The sequence below is a fragment of the Vipera ursinii genome (genome assembly GCF_947247035.1).
Source record: "Vipera ursinii genome assembly, chromosome: 14".
NCBI lineage: Eukaryota > Metazoa > Chordata > Lepidosauria > Squamata > Viperidae > Vipera > Vipera ursinii.
In genome coordinates this window covers 4,444,229-4,461,904 of record NC_139527.1, presented here as the reverse complement: position 1 = coordinate 4,461,904, position 17,676 = coordinate 4,444,229, and the positions used below count along the sequence as shown (strand labels likewise).

At 45.0% G+C, this 17,676-nt stretch overlaps 1 protein-coding gene across 4 annotated transcripts in view; it reads left to right on the top strand.

Moving 5' to 3' along the window:
• The window catches only part of NOS1 (nitric oxide synthase 1), a gene marked incomplete at its 3' end in the record, with an annotated part of 134,863 nt that overhangs the window by 96,266 nt on the left and 20,921 nt on the right, over positions 1–17,676 (top strand). For all 4 annotated transcript variants that reach the window (XM_083373518.1, XM_083373519.1, XM_083373520.1 and 1 more), the window contains exons 6-18: positions 238–400; positions 1,916–2,007; positions 3,054–3,195; positions 4,867–5,006; positions 5,599–5,773; positions 6,895–6,996; positions 7,466–7,660; positions 10,077–10,162; positions 11,304–11,448; positions 12,598–12,702; positions 13,840–13,898; positions 15,725–15,841; positions 16,912–17,086. In XM_083373518.1, the coding sequence (XP_083229644.1) occupies positions 238–400; positions 1,916–2,007; positions 3,054–3,195; positions 4,867–5,006; positions 5,599–5,773; positions 6,895–6,996; positions 7,466–7,660; positions 10,077–10,162; positions 11,304–11,448; positions 12,598–12,702; positions 13,840–13,898; positions 15,725–15,841; positions 16,912–17,086 (1,696 nt within the window). The remainder of the gene's footprint in view (positions 1–237; positions 401–1,915; positions 2,008–3,053; positions 3,196–4,866; positions 5,007–5,598; positions 5,774–6,894; positions 6,997–7,465; positions 7,661–10,076; positions 10,163–11,303; positions 11,449–12,597; positions 12,703–13,839; positions 13,899–15,724; positions 15,842–16,911; positions 17,087–17,676) is intronic.

Sequence of the window (17,676 nt, the reverse complement as noted above, 5' to 3'; positions counted from 1 at the left end):
ATGGTATAGGAGGTTGGACTAGAAGACCTCCAAAGCCCCTTCCAATTCTATTATTCCACATTCTGAATCTCCTTGTGCTCATTGTGATTGTGAGGATTGCCAACTTTGGCACAATGCCTGCTCCCTTTTGGGAAAACAAAGGTTTCGCTTTGGGGCAGGATTGCCTTGCGCAACTCGACTTTGCCCACCACAGTGGCATGAATGAGGGCCAACCTCTTTCCTTCTCTGGCCTGGCAGGTCTGGCTCGAAGGCTCACACGGAAAGGCTGGTGGAAGTCACCAAGGAGATAGAAGCCACGGACAGTTACCAGTTGCACGACACAGAGCTGATCTATGGGGCCAAGCACGCCTGGCGTAATGCGTCTCGTTGCGTGGGGAGGATCCAGTGGTCCAAGCTGCAGGTGAGAGGGAACTCAGGGACATGGCCAGCAGGCCACCTGCCTACGTGCTTTTACTTTGGCAAGGGCAGATTGTTCTTAGCAGGTATGAATATTCTTGGCAAGCCGGCACGGCAGTTAAGAGGCCTACAAGAAGGCTGAAAGTGCCATTGAAGCACTCCCAGAAGCTTTGGGGAATCCAATGTAAAACAAGCCCTCCAAATATTTTAAGTTCAGGCTTTTGCAAGCACTTACGCCTGGCCCATGCGGGGTTTCTTTTCATGAAACCAAAAGGGTGAAAAATCTCCATCAACTGGAGGCATGTCGGAGTGGCAAAAAACCTTTCTGGGGCAAATGTTAATCCTCAATTTCAGAGATTTGCATGTGAAAATAGAGTCTCTCCCCTTACATGAACAACGGAACTCATTTTAAAGCCTGCTTAAGAGTTTATGCGGGTTTATTTGCTGAGCCAGCTCCAGATGTAAGGTGGAAGGGCTGTCAAATTCTTTCCTTCTTTTACACGGTTTTTTTAGTTGGCTCTTCAGGATCTTAAAACCTTCAGGTCTCAGCCTGCCTTCCGTGTCTGCAGAAATTAAATCTTTCTGCTACTGCACATGACAGCCGTTCAGCATTTAAAATGTACGATTATATGGATAAACTTACACATCAGTACTGCCTTCTCTTCTGCAAGACCAAAACTGGGCTTTCATTCTCTTTGTAGTCCTTGTAGTCCCTGTTGCTCCCCTCTGGGAGGAGGTTTCGAAGTATTTATAGCTGAACTACTAGATTTGTAACAGCTTTCTTCCTTATGCCATCCATCTTGTAAATTTGCAGGATTCTTTTTTTTCTCCGCCATGTATATGTATACATTCGAACTAGACTGTGATGTCATATATGTGTGTGTATGTGGGTATATTTTTATTTTATTTTTTTTATTTTAATCCCATTTATATCCCGCCCTTCTCCGAAGACTCAGGGCAGCTTACAATTTAAGCACAAACCAATGTGCTTAGCAATAGCCTTCATTCTATGTATATGCCTGCTTATTAGGGCTTTCGCCCCCCCCCCCGAAGCGGCATTATTACAAAGTCAGCTTATTGCCCCCAACAATCTGGGTCCTCATATGCATAATGGTATTTTTTCAGAGCTGAATGAACAAAATTTCATTTTAATGTTATGCTGATTAGTGTACATTTAAAGTGACAATAAAGATTCTATATTCTATTCCATTCCACTCCACTCCACTCCACTCCACTCCACTCTATCCTATCCTATCCTATCCTATCCTATCCTATCCTATCCTATCCTATCCTATCCTATCCTATCCTTTCCTATCCTATCCTATCCTATCCTATCCTATCCTATCCTATCCTATCCTATTCTATTCTATTCTATTCCAATCTCTCTTCATTCTATTCTATTCTATTCTATTCTATTCTATTCTATTCTATTCTATTCTATTCTATTCTATTCTATTCTATTCTATTCTATTCTATTCTATTCTATTCTATTCTATTCTATTCTATTCTATTCTTCCAGGTTTTTGATGCCCGGGACTGTACCACAGCCCATGGGATGTTCAACTACATTTGCAACCACATCAAATATGCCACGAACAAAGGGAACCTCAGGTACTTGTGCGTGTGTGTGAGAGAGAGAGAGAGTGTGCACGGGCACGCGTTGATGCCCAAATGGCATGATGGCATTGGACCAAGACCCGTTTTGTTATCTTTGCTTGAGAAGCTTAGCAAACAACGGAGCAACCCAAAATTAGAATCTCCCATAGCCAGTTTGGTCTAGTGCAGGGGCCTTCAAATGTGGCCCTTTTATGACTTGTGGACTTCAACTCCCAGAATTCCTCAGCCAGGCACGCTGGCTGAGGAATTCTGGGAGTTGAAGTCCACAAGTCATAAAAGGGCCAAATTTGAAGACCCCTGGTCTAGTGGTTAAGGCACCAGGCTCGAAAGCAGGAGAGCATGAGTTCAAGTCCCGCCTTAACTGTGAAAGCCGGTTGGGTGACTTTGGGCCAGTCAATTGGAGACTCTGAGTTCTAGTCCTGCCTTAGCCATGAAAGCCAGCTGGGTGAGTTTGGGCCAGTCCCCCCTCTCTCAGCCTTGTGAGGAAAATAGGAGGAAGCAGGTTACTTGTAAAAATAATAAAGGCGGGGTGCAAACGGATAAAATAAAATAAAAAATAACATAAAATGAAAAGCCAACCGTTCTAGTCTAAAACGGGATGGATTTCCCACTCGAATTGATTGTATGCAAAGGATTCGGGAGGAGATGCTTGCTGCCTATAGAACGTGGGGTGGCAACTTAGAGACCTGTGGCTCCCCGTGGCTTGCCCCACCCCTTCTACACCGCCCTCTCCCAAAGCATCTGCAGCCGTGTTCCTGAATTGCTATAATTGCTGTAAATTGGAGGCCGGCCTTCCTTTTATTTCCAGATGGAAAAATAGTACGGTAAAAGCTAAAAGGAGCTTAACGCTATTCGCGAAAGGAAGCGAGGCGAGAAAGCTCCGCTTTCAGGCAGGCCCCGCCATTCCAGGGATGCAGCTCCAACTATTGTGCAGAATCAAACAAGACCGTCTAAAACAGCTTGGCAACTTTCAGACCGGTGGGCTTTAATTCCTAGAGTGTTAAAACCCTGCCCCCTTTTTTTCCTCCTCCTCCTCCTAGATCTGCCATCACCATCTTCCCCCAGAGGACAGATGGCAAACACGACTTCCGGGTCTGGAACTCCCAGCTCATCCGTTATGCCGGTTATAAACAGCCGGACGGTACCATCACGGGTGACCCAGCTAACGTGGAGCTGACCGAGGTTGGTGCATGACACGGAAGGACGTACGGAATCCTGTAAGGGTCGCGTGCCCGTGGTGGGGGAAAACCCATTAAATTATTGCAACGGTCTGTGAGAAAGATCTTGGGAGACAGGACGGAGGAGCTGCAGACTCGTATATAAAAGATGTTTCAGGTCACAGATAAGGAAAAGGGATGTGGGAAGTGTTCCAGAAGGGGCTGTCCCACTTTTCTGGACAGGGAGAGGAAGAGGAGAGAAGAGAGGGAGAGGGGAGGGGAGGGGAGGGGAGAGAGGAGAGGAGAGGGGAGGGAGGGGAGGGGAGGGGAGAAGAGAGAGGAGAGGAGAAGAGAGAGGAGAGGGAGAGGAGAGGGAGGGAAGGGGAGAGGAGAAGAGATAGGAGAGGGAGAGAAGAGAGGGAGAGGGGAGGGAAGGAGAGGAAGAGGAGAGAGGAGGGGAGAGGGAGAGGAGGGGAGGGAGAGGGGAGAGAGGAGAGGGAGGGGAAGGAGACAGGAGAGGGAGGGAAGGGGAGGGGAGAGAGAGGAGGGGAGAGGGAGAGGAGAGGGAGGGAGAGGGGAGAGAGGAGAGGGAGGGGAGAGGAGAGGGAGAGGAGAGGGCTGGAAGGGGAAGGGAGAGAGGAGGGGAGAGGGAGAGGAGAGGGAGGGGAGAGGAGAGGGAGAGGGAGAGGAGAGGGGGAGGGGAGAGAGGAGGAGAGAGAGAGAGGAGAGGGAGGGAGAGGGGAGAGAGGAGAGGGAGGGGAGAGGAGAGAGGAGAGGAGAGGGAGAGGAGAGGAGACAGTTATTGTAAAGTTAATGTAATGTAAAGTTAATGTAATGTAACTTTACAATAAGTACTCATAAAAGGTAAAGGTAAAGGTTCCCCCGCACATGCGTGCTAGTTGTTTCCGACTCTAGGGGCCGGTGCTCATCTCTGTTTCAAAGCCGAAGAGCCGGCGCTTGTCCGAGGACGTCTCCGTGGTCATGTGGCCGGCATGACTGGACGCTCATAGTTGTGAACTAATAATTAGAACTCCATGTTGTGCTTCTTGTCTGGAATACCTCAAAGGGCTAAAAAACTTTTTTTAAAAAACGCCTCTGAATCCAAGCCTGCTTGTCCTTAATTGTTATCTTTTAGTTTTGATGGTCGCCAGCATCTTACAATCTCAGTTTTACAGCCAGCGTTAGTTGCTTTTTAAATAGCAGTTTGACACCAATTAACATGATCCTTCATGCTTCTTCCAAAGCATCTTTTAGAAACCGAACACTTTATAAATGGTGAGTATTTGAAGCTTACTCAGGGGAAACCGTGCAAAATTTGAACAGAGGTGCCCTGTGGCAACATCACTGCTCCCTGTTGAACATTAAATATATAGATTGGTTGGTTTGCTTTTCTACTGATTTAAGATTCCGCCAAGCCTTACGAGAACAATACTGGACTGTCTACTGTAAATTGATCATAGAGTCCTGGTAGTAGCTTTGAAAAAGGCCAGTTTGGTCTAGTGGTTAGGACACCAGGCTATCAACCCAGAGATCATGAGTTCAAGTCCCACTGTCCCCAACATCCCAGATGTCAAAAAAGCCTCACTTTAAGGGAACTCTCTGGATCAACAAACAGATGTTGGTAGACATCACGTTTGGCACCTGTGCTTTGTTGCATGGATATCCACAACCTACATTTTTTTTTCTTTGGGTACAGATTTGCATACAGCAAGGGTGGAAAGCCCCCCATGGCCGATTTGATGTCCTGCCACTCCTTCTCCAGGCCAACGGGAATGACCCTGAGCTTTTTGAGATCCCACCTGAGCTGGTGTTGGAAGTCCCCATGAGACATCCCAAGTAAGTCCAAATGGGTTCTCGGCTCCCGTTGAGCCCAAGCCGTTGTGAGTTTCCAAACTTAATGATATTGTGGGACAGTCAGGATAGTGCTCCATTGACCCGCCTTTCGGCATGTGTAGAAGACACTTCTCATTTCCCCGAGTAAGTTCTACCCAACGTAATGGTGGTTCCCTTCCTTTCTTTTTTCTTTTTTCTTTTTAATTATTTTTAATGTTGCTTTGCATTTTAGTAGTCATGTGCTGGGATGATGTGCTTTATGGATCAATCCTTAGGCATGGAATTTGCTGTGAGCCTCAAAACATGATTGACTGATGATCGATTGAGTCAGAAATGTCCTTCAAAACTGGGCCATCTTCTTCTTCAGAATTGGACCAGATGCTCTTCAAGCTTTTGCAGCTTCTCTGGAGGCAGTTGTCCTAGTTCAGGGGTCTTCAAACTTGGCCCTTTGACGACTTGTGGGCTTCAACTCCCAGAATTCCTCAGCCTGGCTGAGGAAGTCTGGGAGTTGAAGTCCACAAGTCGTCCAAGGGCCACGTTTGAAGACCCCTGCCCTTTTTATTCCTTCTTTTTATGTTTTTTCCCCCTTTAACAGACTTGAGTGGTTTAAAGAACTTGGACTTCGATGGTATGCCTTACCAGCTGTTTCCAACATGCTGCTTGAGATTGGAGGCCTGGAGTTCTCTGCCTGCCCCTTCAGCGGCTGGTACATGGGGACCGAAATCGGAGTGCGGGATTACTGCGACAGCTCTCGCTACAACATCCTAGAGGTAGCCCTTCTTCTCTCAAATCGTACTTCTGAATCTTTGAAACCCTTCCAGGAGGTTGCAGGAGTAGAAAGTGACTGCCTCTGATGGAATGTGAGAAAGGCCTTGGGACAAGGAAGGGTGGCGGCTGCTGCTGCCGCCGCCTTGGGACGGATCGGATAAGAGAGGGAGTAGCCTGGAGCTGCATAATAGGCAGAGAAAGAGAACTTCCCTAATTTCACACGTTGGAAAAGAGACAGCAGCAAAAACTTGCAAGGTTGATTTTAGTCTTCCTAGGTAGGCCAGACAGAAAACACAATCAAGTGAGCTAATTCCACCTTATTGTAAGACTACATTTGCAGGATCTTGCAGGTCTGATCTCTCTCTCTCTCTCTCTCTCTCTCTCTCTCTCTCTCTCTCTCTCTCTCTCTCTCTCTCTCTCTCTCTCTCTCTCTCTCTCTCCCTCCTTTCTTTCTTTCTTTTCTTTCTTTCTTTCTCTTTTTTTCCTTTCTTTCTTTCTTTCTTTATCTCTCTTTCTTTTTCTTCCTTCCTCTCGCTCTCCTTTCTTTCTTTCCTTTCTTTCTTTCCTTCTTTATCTTTCTTTCTTTCTTTCTTTCTTTCTTTTTCTTCCTTCCTTCCTCTCTCTCTCTCTTTCTCTTTCTTTTATTTCTACAGGTGCCCATTTCAGTAAATGACTCTGACCGTTTTAGATATTTAAAAACAATAGCAACAACATTTCCTGCAGCAGATAAACAGAGCTACCCCTAGTTCCACCTTAGGTGTAAATTTAGGAATTCTGAGGTTGGGTATCTCAATTTTGGATGTCCAAAGTCTTTGAAGAAAGACATAAGCAAATACAGATACAAAAAGTGTGTGTGTGTGTGTGTGTTGTTGCAGCTGTTAAAATGATTTTCTAACAGCCTAGCTCAAATCAGATCGAGGAGTGTCATATTGCTCAGAATAAATAACCAGAACCAGATTCACAATGGATAAACCTTCGGGGTCTCTTTCGAAACTTTACTGCATTGACAAGGCTGTTCTGTTTCCTAGCCCCCTTCCTAAAAATTTCTCACCCAGCCCTGCCATTTGATCAAGCGTCACTTCACGTCTGATTGTGATGAACCTGTGTTGTTTGTACATTGCAGGAAGTTGCCAAAAACATGAATTTAGACATGCGGAAAACTTCTTCTCTCTGGAAAGATCAGGCACTAGTGGAAATCAACATTGCAGTCCTGTACAGTTTCCAGGTACCAGCAGATTATTTCCCAAAACAATAGCCATTTGTTAAAAATACACAATCTTCGGAAAGCTGTAAAGGTAGTCCTCATTTACCGACCGTAATTGGGACTGGCAACGTGGTCACTAAGTTGAAACTGCACCTTATGATTATAACAACCAAGAGCTTGAATTCTCCCAAGGGTTCTCATTCAAGCAGCAACTGGACTTCGTTTTTCTCATCCAAGAAGCTTCTTCAGGTCTGACCGAAGGATTTATATCCTCCACCATTCAGTCAGAACTGAAGAAGCTTCCTGGATGAGAAGCGAAATGTCTTCAAGGAAAACCAAAGCCCAGTTAGCTTTTGGGACAAATATGACCTGGATGGATGACTGAGAATCTCCATAAACACCTTGAACTGGACCCAGACGTTCATATTGCGAGATCTAAGCCCTAAAACGTTGCATTTGTTTAGGCGTAGTTTGTACCTTCTCTCTACAGAGTGACAAGGTGACGATTGTGGATCATCACTCGGCCACCGAGTCCTTCATCAAACACATGGAGAATGAATACCATTGCCGGGGAGGCTGTCCAGCTGACTGGGTGTGGATTGTCCCACCCATGTCTGGAAGCATCACTCCTGTTTTCCACCAGGAAATGCTCAACTACAGACTTACACCCTCCTTTGAGTATCAGGTACCATTTCCTCACCTGCCCTTCAGTTCAGACTCCAGTTGAGGTTTGGGGATGGTGAACTAGAACATAGAACGTAGAATTACAGAGTTGGGAGGGACCTTGGAGGTCTTCTAGTCCAACCCCCTGCTCAAACAGGAAACCCTATACCATTCCAGACAAGTGGCTGTCCAGCCTCTTCTTAAAAGCCTCCAGTGATGGGGGCACCCACAACTTCTGGAGACAAGCTGTTCCACTGGTTGATTGTCCTCGCTCTTTGGCAATTCCTCCTTAGTTCTAGGTTGTTTCTCTCCTTGATTCATTTCCATCCATTGGTTTCTTGTTGTTTTTTTGTCTTGCCTTCTGGTGCTTTGCCACCCTCATCTTTGTGACAGCCCCTCAAACACTGAAACAGTGCTATCATATCTCCCCTAGTCCTTCTTTTCCCTAAACTAGACATACCCAGTTAGTTCTTCATAGGTCTTAGTCTCCAGCCCCTTAACCATCCTTGCTGCTCTTCTCTGCACTCTTTCAAGAGTCTCAACGTCTTTTTTATATTGGGATGACCAGAACTGGATATAGTATTCTAAGAGTGGTCTTACTAAGGCTCTGTAACTAAATCAAAGCAGTTGATGCAACCTGCAATTGTGGCTGGTCCATGCCGGTAATGACCGATTGGACACACCGACATTCCATATTCCGGTGTCTCTGCTGATCTCATTTTACGGAGAAGATAAAAATGAGCGTTGTGTATAACCCAAGCCTGGCATTATTGTTGTTAGCTACCCAGAGTCACCTGCCTGAGTCGGGTGGCCACATACATGGATTGAATAAAATTTGCATTCCCAGGAAAGGGAGCAGGAGGGCCACAGTAGCTGGGAGAAAGCGCACAGAAGTAGGACAGCGCTTGCAAAGGCACCCAGAGGTTTCCTAATAAGGAAGCTAAAATTACTAGGGAAAAGCCTCAATGAATAACTGAAATGGTTACGGAAGGCTTTTCCTGCTGGCGGAGACTGAACGTATGCGGGAAATTGATGTTAGACTGATGGGATTTGCACTTAATTATGAAGAGAGCCCTTGCCGTTGTTCAGCTGTGGAAACGCTGGAGGGGACTGTACGTCTGCCGAATTTTGAAATCACATTTTCGCCAGGAAAAGCCAGCTTGATGCTCTTCCATACTTTTGCCAGAAATTTTGCAGAACCAATGGAGACTTCGGAAAGCTCCACAAGCCTTCAGCTTCCCGGCCAAGCCAGGGTGCCTTTTCAAGCCCCCTCCCCCAAAACTTGCCATCAGTCTTCTTCCAGGACATGAGAGGCCAGCTCTGTCTATAGGAGAACTATAGGATTTTCTGCAAGAAGCATTTTGAGTTCCATGCCGTTGACCAGAACACTGAGGTTACACAAATTTTGAGCCAGTTAACAGTACATTTGGGGACAAGAGAGAACAAAGCACCATAAGAGAGCCAGTTTGATCTAGAGGTTAAGGCACCAAGCTAAAAAGTGGGAGACTGTGAGTTCTAGTCCTGCCTTAGTCATAAAAATCAGCTGGGTGACTTTCGGCCAATAACCAGGAAACTGTGAGTTCTAGTCTTGCCTTAGACATGAAAGCCATCTAGGTGACTTTGGGCCAATGACCGGGAGATTGAGAGTTCTAGTCCTGCCTTAGCTATGAAAATCAGCTGGGCAACTCTGGGCCAATAACCAGGAGACTGTAAGTTCTAGTCCCACCTTAGATATGAAAGCCATCTAGGTGACTTTGGGCCAATGACCAGGAGATTGGGAGTTCTAGTCCTGCCTTAGACATGAAAGCCATCTAGGTGACTTTGGGCCAATGACCAGGAGATTGAGAGTTCTAGTCCTGCCTTAGCCATGAAAATCAACTGGGCAACTCTGGGCCAATCACCAGGAGACTGGGAGTTCTAGTCCCGCCTTAGCCGTGAAAGCCAGCTGGGCAACTTTGAGCCAGTCCCTCTCTCTCAGCTCAACTTACCTCACAGAGTTGTTGTGGGGAAAATAGGAAGAGGAAAGTATGTTGGATATGTTGGCCACCTTGAGTTACTTGTGAAAATAGTACAGGCTAGTTACAAATAAGTAAATAAAAAAATAGCGTATACAATTAACAGAATGAAATAGTTTTCCGGTTAGGACTCCTTGTGACTTACATGTGGATGCAAAACCATTTCCCTTACCATACACTAGGAATTTAATTAGTTCATGATTCAGCTTCCCTGTGTGATCCTAGACCCATCCTACTGGCCCTAGTTAATTCAATAGGGCCAGATTAAGTCTGGCGTAGTAACACAGATATGATTTAGGATTCAACTGCTGAGCAATACCCAAGAATGCTATTGAAGCTACATTTGGACAGGGTAAATTCTTGACTTTATCCTTAAGACTCGGTTCTTCTCTTTTAACTGGGATTCTTTCTCTCTCTTTCCAGCCTGACCCCTGGCACAACCACATCTGGAAAGGCGGCAATGGCACCCCAACTAAGAAGAGAACAATTGGCTTTAAAAAATTAGCTAAGTAAGTATGCAACTGCACCGTTCCATTTCCCTGTGTATAACACGGTTTTAGACGTGCCATTAAAACTTTAAGCAGCGTACCAGCAACGCCCATCTCATCCATGACACCCAAACCATGAAAAGCATGGTTGAGTATTTTGAGTTTATTCAGAAAAAAATATTAACTAAAAAGGCCATGCAAAGATTGGACTTGAAGCTCAAAGACTGAATTTATCCCTTCAAATGATTCTATGCATTGAATTGGGTGCTCCCAAGCCAGTGGGATAATTCGATTCATCCATGCAAGATATTTTTTTTCTGAATCGCCTCAACGGTTCAGCTTGATTTAGTTCATTGAATTAATGGTTTGAATAAGCTCAGCGGTTTGATGTGGATTTGGTGGGATTCACAAATTGCAATCAGACTTATAGATAACAATGAACCGAATGGCTTTTAATTAATTAGGCTTAAATTGAATTGAACTGTCGTTCAAATTGAAGTTTTGTTCTAGCCCTATCTACTTTTCAGTCCTGATTCCATCTGCTTTTGGCATCACTATTGTGACATGACTAACAAAAATAGTTCCTCTCTCTTGCTCTTCTTTGCACAATTCCTCAACGTCTTTTTTGTATCATAGTAACCAGAACTGGAGGCAGTTGTCAGCTGCCACTTTAGGCTTGCTGTCCTTCGCTGCGGTTATAGACTGCCATGAACTGTGGGGATGGGAAATGAAGGGGCAAATGCTTGGGAAATAGAAAGTAGAAATTGTACTTTCTTGAGACTCTGCCTCAAGGTCACCCAGTTGGAAGAAGGAGGGAGCTGAATACTGAACGTTTATGAAAACATCTTGCATGGGACTTGATTGGTTACACTGGGGTGGGCAATGAGAGACAATAAAGTGTGGTGGGGGGAGTAGAACTTGGGAATTTTGGCGCACGATTCTCAGTTCTGGCTATGCAATGCTCCAATACACTTGATCTCTAATAAAACTGGACCTTTCTCATCAAATGGAGCCAAGGATCGTTTCTATCTAGACATTCAAGTGGTGGGCAGTCTGTTATCAGTATTCCAAGTGTGGCCTCCCTAGTGCAGTATAAAGTGGTATGATGCTCTGGAGATCTTTCCATAATAACGAATCTATTTTCTTTTCATCTCCTACACAGAGCTGTCAAGTTCTCTGCGAAGCTGATGGGACAAGCAATGGCGAAGAGGGTCAAAGCAACCATCCTCTATGCCACAGAAACAGGGAAATCCCAGGTCTATGCAAAAACTCTCTGTGAAATCTTCAAGCATGCCTTTGACGCCAAGGTAAGCACCTAGGCTTGCTTGGGCACCCACAGGAGACCACAGGACTGAACGGCCCAACAAACTATGCCATTCCCAAGAAGTTGAGAGCTGTCCCAATTCCATTAAGGCTGAAATACAAAATTCTCCTAGATTAGCCTTGAGAATCCCCATCCTTTCGGGATCGTTTGGAGGGTGGCGCGCAAGCTTTGCAGCAGAGCATCTGCAACATTAAACAACTCCATCTCAATGCCTCTCGATTCCCAGAGCAGGTTTGCAACTCCTCCAAAGTGACATTTCCTACTTTTTGTTTCTACCTGGCGATGTAGGAGATGAGCAGGCCGAGACTGAGGGAGCGGTCAAACGCTTCATCAGTCATGAGTCCCCTCGCGTGAAATCCAGCTCATCTTGAATGCTTTCTTATCTCCCGCTCATTTCCCTTGACTGTTAGCGGTTCAGATTCTTGTCGAGAGCTTAAGCTTGCAATAAGTCTTTATACTCTTTGGAACTGCTTGAATCTCTTGATTCCCCCCCACACACACGGTGCTTGACAGACAAAAGAAAAAGTTGCAGATGCAAGTGGAGCTTTTTAAAAAAAAGGCCATTTGAATCATCATTTATCATTTATCATTTTATTAAATTTGTATACCGCCCTTCTCCTGAAGGACTCAGGGCGGTGAACAGGGCATATATACATAGCAAATACAAAAATTAAAAGAGAATTAAACAGGTGCCCAGATAAAAAACAATAACAATATAAGAAAGAAAAAGGGAAGAAGAAAAATAAGAAAAAGGGAAGGGACGGAGGGCAGACAGCTACTGTATAAATAGCATGCAATCTGGCAGCCCTTTCTCTCTGATTTTGCCCTTTGTCTCTGGAGTTTTTAGAATCTGGGAAGAAAAAGGCAATTGTCCAACTGTTGCACACAAATCTCCATATTGGTGCATATTTGCAGTTATAGAATACCAGAATTGGAAGGGACCGTGGAGGTCTTCTCATCCAACCCCCTACTCAAGCAGGAGACCTTATGCCATTCTGAACAAATGGCTGTCCAGTATCTTCTAGGAAACCTCCAATGATGGAGCAACCACCACTTCTGGAGGCAACCTGTTCAGTTACCGTTGGTGGCTTTCAAGCTCGTTCTTCTGAAGCTACCAGTTTTATCCTTTCAGGTGATGGCGATGGACGACTATGATATTGTTCACCTGGAACATGAAACCCTAGTTCTGGTGGTCACCAGCACCTTCGGCAACGGAGACCCCCCTGAGAATGGAGAGGTAGGAAGGGAGGTTGGCTGACCTTTGGCAACCGCTTGTAATACATGTAGCAACTCAACTGGGTCGATTCTATTGAACAGAATAACAGAGTTGGAAAGGGACCTTAGAGGTCTTCTAGTCAAACCCACTGCTCAGGCAGGAAAGCCTATACCACTTCTACCAATAGATCTGCGTAATCCATACTGAAATGTTTTAAGGCCATCCTAAACAGTTAGACCAGCGGTCTTCAAACTTGGCAACTTTAAGACTTGTGGACTTCAACTCCCAGAATTCCTCAGCCAGCCCTGCCTGGCTGAGGAATTCTGGGAGTTGGAGTCCACAGGTCTTAAAGTTGCCAAGTTTAAAGACCTTTGAGTTAGACCAGTGGTGGGATTCAGCCGATTCACACCAGTTCGGCAGAACCGGTAGCTAATTTTTTGTTGCCCAGGCCCAGAATGGACTTCCGGAAGCGGCATTCACATAGAGAACCGGTTGTTCACCTGTTTGAATCCCACCACTGAGTTAGACCATCCCTTCCCCAGCTGTTTTTTGCACAGCACATTTCATTTGGTTAGTGAATTGACCCAATTTCTAGATTTATATAGTATGTTGAGCCAGCAACTCACTCAATAAGCTGAACTGGCAAAATGCATTCACCTGCACAAGCACGCACGCTAAACTGGTTTACAATGCGCTAACGCTCTTAGATTTTGGTCTGTGTTTTCAACCTCAGCAGCTTTAAGACGTGTGGACCTCAACTCCCAAAATTCCCCAGCCAGGGGAATTCTGGAAGTTGGAGTCCACGCATCTTAAAGCTGCCAAGGCTGAGAAACATTGATACAAACTGAGAAACATTGGACAATTACAAAGCTGGCCTCTTCAGTTTTTATAAAAGAACCTGTTATCTCTCAGACCTGAAAAAAATGTATCTTGTAGCTGCTCTAAGAGTTGCATTTGTTCTGATTAAATTGTTTCTTAAAACTGCCCCCTTTTTAGGCTGCTGTGAATGCTGGAGAGATGACAGGAAGTTTTAATTAACGGCGGGAGGATCACAACTGCATGATTCCTGTTGCATATTTTCTAAATTATTTTGGGGGTGTCCATAGCCCTAATCATGGGATATATCTGTTTGGGGTTGTTGTTTTTTTTGTTCCTCAGAAATTTGGGTGTGCCTTGATGGAAATGAGAAATCCTAACTCCAGCTTACAAGAGAGCAGGTAAATTTAATTTAACGAGATTGCTTAATAGAATTCCTTTGCAACTTGGAACTGTTTCCTTGATTTCTCATACTTCCTGCTTATCTGCTGGTCTACGGTGGGGTTATAAGAATTTCAGTCCACTCCCATAAATTTGCAGAGTTCCTGGGTGGGGGTGGGGGAAGTGTTGCATGCATCTCTTTTGTTGGCAGATAAAAATCTTAAAATAACTTTTGCTAAGTTTGTAATTGCAGCTTGCCGGCTCTGTACTTTGCTAATAGCATAGGAGTTTAAGCAAATCACACTCCTTTGGATTACATGCATTATAGCAGCAATTTGCAAAATAATAAAGTCTCCGTTACAGAAGCAACAGAAATTACTGCAGAATTTCTTTCCTCATCATGATAGGTGAGCACTAACCACACTGGGATCTGGCAACTAGAAATTCCTGTTTTCCCCTCCTTGGGAAAAAACAACAACAACACCCTACTTTCCTGATTCCAGGAAAACAGACACATCTCTTCCTAATCCAGATCCAAGATCGATCTCATGAGTGGAAATTGTTGCTGTTAATGATGTAATTGTGTGGACAGTGGTAGGGGGGGAAAGAGCTAATTGACTCAGCAGCAGTCCAATTTCAGCAGAAAATAAGCATTACATTTCTCCTCTGGAAAACCACATTTCTCTCTATCACTGCATCCAACCAATCTTTTCCCTGATTAACAAATTAATCAGTTGGGTGTTTTTTTTTTGAGATTTGCAAATGACATTGAACCATCAGTTCACAGGGCTTTTGCAACCTGCAAAATGCAGAAAAACGTCCCTGGTTTATCATGCTGTACCAACACAAACCAGTATGTTGGAGAGTGGTAAAATAAGACTTATGGATTTTTTTTAAAAAAGTATAGTAATTACATCGACCTGCCACTAGATGTCAGAGTTTTATCACATTTCTTTGACTAGTTTCTTGAGCCAATTCTTTTTAGAAGCAAGATTTTCCCCCGCCCCCCCTTTTCAATGTTTTTTTTTCTATTTGGCTGCATTTTCTTTCTTTATTTTTTTTTAAAAAAATCCTAATATATCATAAGACATATTTTGTGATTATTTTGTCTTTGGTTCTTTTCGTGGGCCTGGTGCCCTTAGAATTTGAAAGAGAATAGAACTATTTTAAAGAAACATTAAAACTGCTAAGCTTGTAAGCCGCCCTGAGTCTTCGGAGAAGGGTGGGGTATAAATGGAATTTAAATAAATAAATAAATAAATAAATAAATAAATAAATAAATAAATAAAAAACATTCTTACACGTCCCTACTCAGAAGCAAAGGCCGCTGAGTTCAAGAATGAATGCTTGCCTCCAAATAGAGCAGACGTTGCAAGCCCCAGGGACTTCCAATTTGTAATATTTACTGTGGCAGACCGGGTTGTGGGGGGGGGACGGGATTATTCAAACCACGACTGGAGAGTAATAACCTGAGCCGAATGTGCCTTTGGTTGAGTTGAAATCTCAGCAAGTGGATCAAATTTAGTTCTGTCCCAGTTAACTTTCTACTTTTATGGCAACGCAAGGTGCCTGGGGTCTTGTTCAGAGGTGAGTTTTGCACCCCACAGATACAGTATAGGACAGTGAAATCAGATTGATTTCACTCTCGTCTTGCTTCAGAGCCTGTTGCAAATGCTTTTCCAAAAATAATAATAATAATAATTCTTTTTTAATTTGAAGTGAGGAGATTTGATCATAGGCCTTTATAGATTTTTGGGCCTGAACAGAGAAATAACTATCTGGAATGCGCTCACAAAGAGTAGCATAGAGTTGACTTTCTCTCCCTTCCTGGTTCTCCTGCTTGCAGAAGCTACAAAGTGCGCTTCAATAGCGTCTCCTCATATTCGGATGCCCGGAAATCCTCTATCGATGGACTTGAAGCCAGGGATAACTTTGAGAGCGCTGGTCCTCTAGCCAACGTCAGGTAAGCAGAGAAGCCGAAAGGGGCTGGAGAAATCCAGCCTCCCTCTGGGGTGAAGGAGAATGGGCCCCATTCAGATGCATCATTTCCCCCATGTGATTTATCTCGAGTCAGCCCTTTTCTACCTCCTTATAATTTCCGTAGCAATCTATTATCCATTGCCGGCTTGCCGGGCCTGTCGCCACTTCACCAGGGCCCCTATAGACAGGCTGCTTGAGGGTGGCCCAAGATGGCCTTCACGGCTGCCGTAGCCGTCCTGTGGCACAAGGTCACGTCATACTTCACCCAATCTTAGCAATCCCTTAACAGAATAACAGAATTGGAAGGGACCTTGGAGGTCTTCTAGTCCAGCCCGCCCCCTGCTCAGGCAGAAAGCCCTATAACATTTCAGACAAATGGTTGTCCAGTCTCTTCTTAAAAACTTCCAGTGTTGGAGCATTCACAGTTTCTGGAGGCAGGTAGTTCCACTGGTTAGTTGTTCTAACTGTCAGGAAGTTTCTCCTTAGTTCCAGGTTGCTTCTCTCCTTGACTAGTTTCCATCTGTTGCTTCTTGTCCTGCTTTCAGGTGCTTTGGAGAATAGCTTGACTCCCTCTTCTTTGGGGCAGCCCCTGAGATATTGGAAGGCTGCTATCACGTCACCCCTCGTCCTTCTCTTCATTAAACTAGACATACCCAACTCCAGCAACCCTTCCTTATATGTTGTAGCCTCCAGTCCCCTGATCTTTGTTGCTCTTCTCTGCACCCTTTCTAGCGTCTCAACATCTTTTTTTACATCTTACTTTGTCCTGTTACCACTTCTCATGACATGGATGTGGGGTTGGACTCTGAGACTCTTTGCCAGAAGTGCAAAGAAACAATACTTTGTACCTCCCTTGACACCCAAAGTGGGAGGAAGAGGAGGAGGAAGGGAAGGAGGAGGAGGAGAAGATAGAGATGGAGAAGGAGAAGGAGAAGAATTAGATAACATGACTTTCCCTGTAGAAGCAAACTACATCCTTTTCGTCTCCATGCTGGCTCTGCTTGGGAGCCAGAAGTTTTTGGTCATTTGTGCCTTGCCTTACTTCCTTTGCAGGTTCTCTGTCTTTGGGCTGGGCTCACGAGCGTATCCTCATTTCTGCGCCTTTGCCCGTGCCGTGGATACCCTCCTGGAAGAGCTGGGAGGGGAACGCATCCTAAGGATGGGTGAGGGCGATGAACTGTGCGGTCAGGAGGAATCCTTCAGGACATGGGCCAAGAAAGTCTTCAAGGTAACCTACATTTAACGGATGTTTCTTCTTTCGCTATCTAGGAGAGGAGGTGATTTTTGAGGAGGGTCTATCAGTCTCTCGTATAGTCAAGGCTATGGTCTTCCCAGTTGCAATGTATGGCAGTGAAAGTTGGACCATAAGAAAGGCTGAGCACCAAAGAATTGAAGCCTTTGAACTCTGGTGCTGGAGAAGACTCCTGCGAGTCCCTTGGACTGCAAGGCGATCAAACCGGTCAGTCCTAGAGGAGATCAACCCTGACTGCTCTTTAGAAGGCCAGATTCTGAAGTGGAAACTCAAATACTTTGGCCACCTAATGAGAAGGAAAGACTCACTGGAGAAGAGCCTAATGCTGGGAAAGGTGGAGGGCAAGAGAAGAAGGGGACGACAGAGAATGAGGTGGCTGGATGGAGTCACTGAAGCAGGAGGCCTGAGCCTAAACGGACTCCAGAAGATGGTGGAGGACAGGAAGGCCTGGAGGAACGTTGTCCATAGGGTCGCGATGGGTCGGAGACGACTTCGCAGCTAACAACTATCTGTCTCTACACAACAATGATCAGGGCAGATTTTCACCCCCTGCCCATAAAAACCTG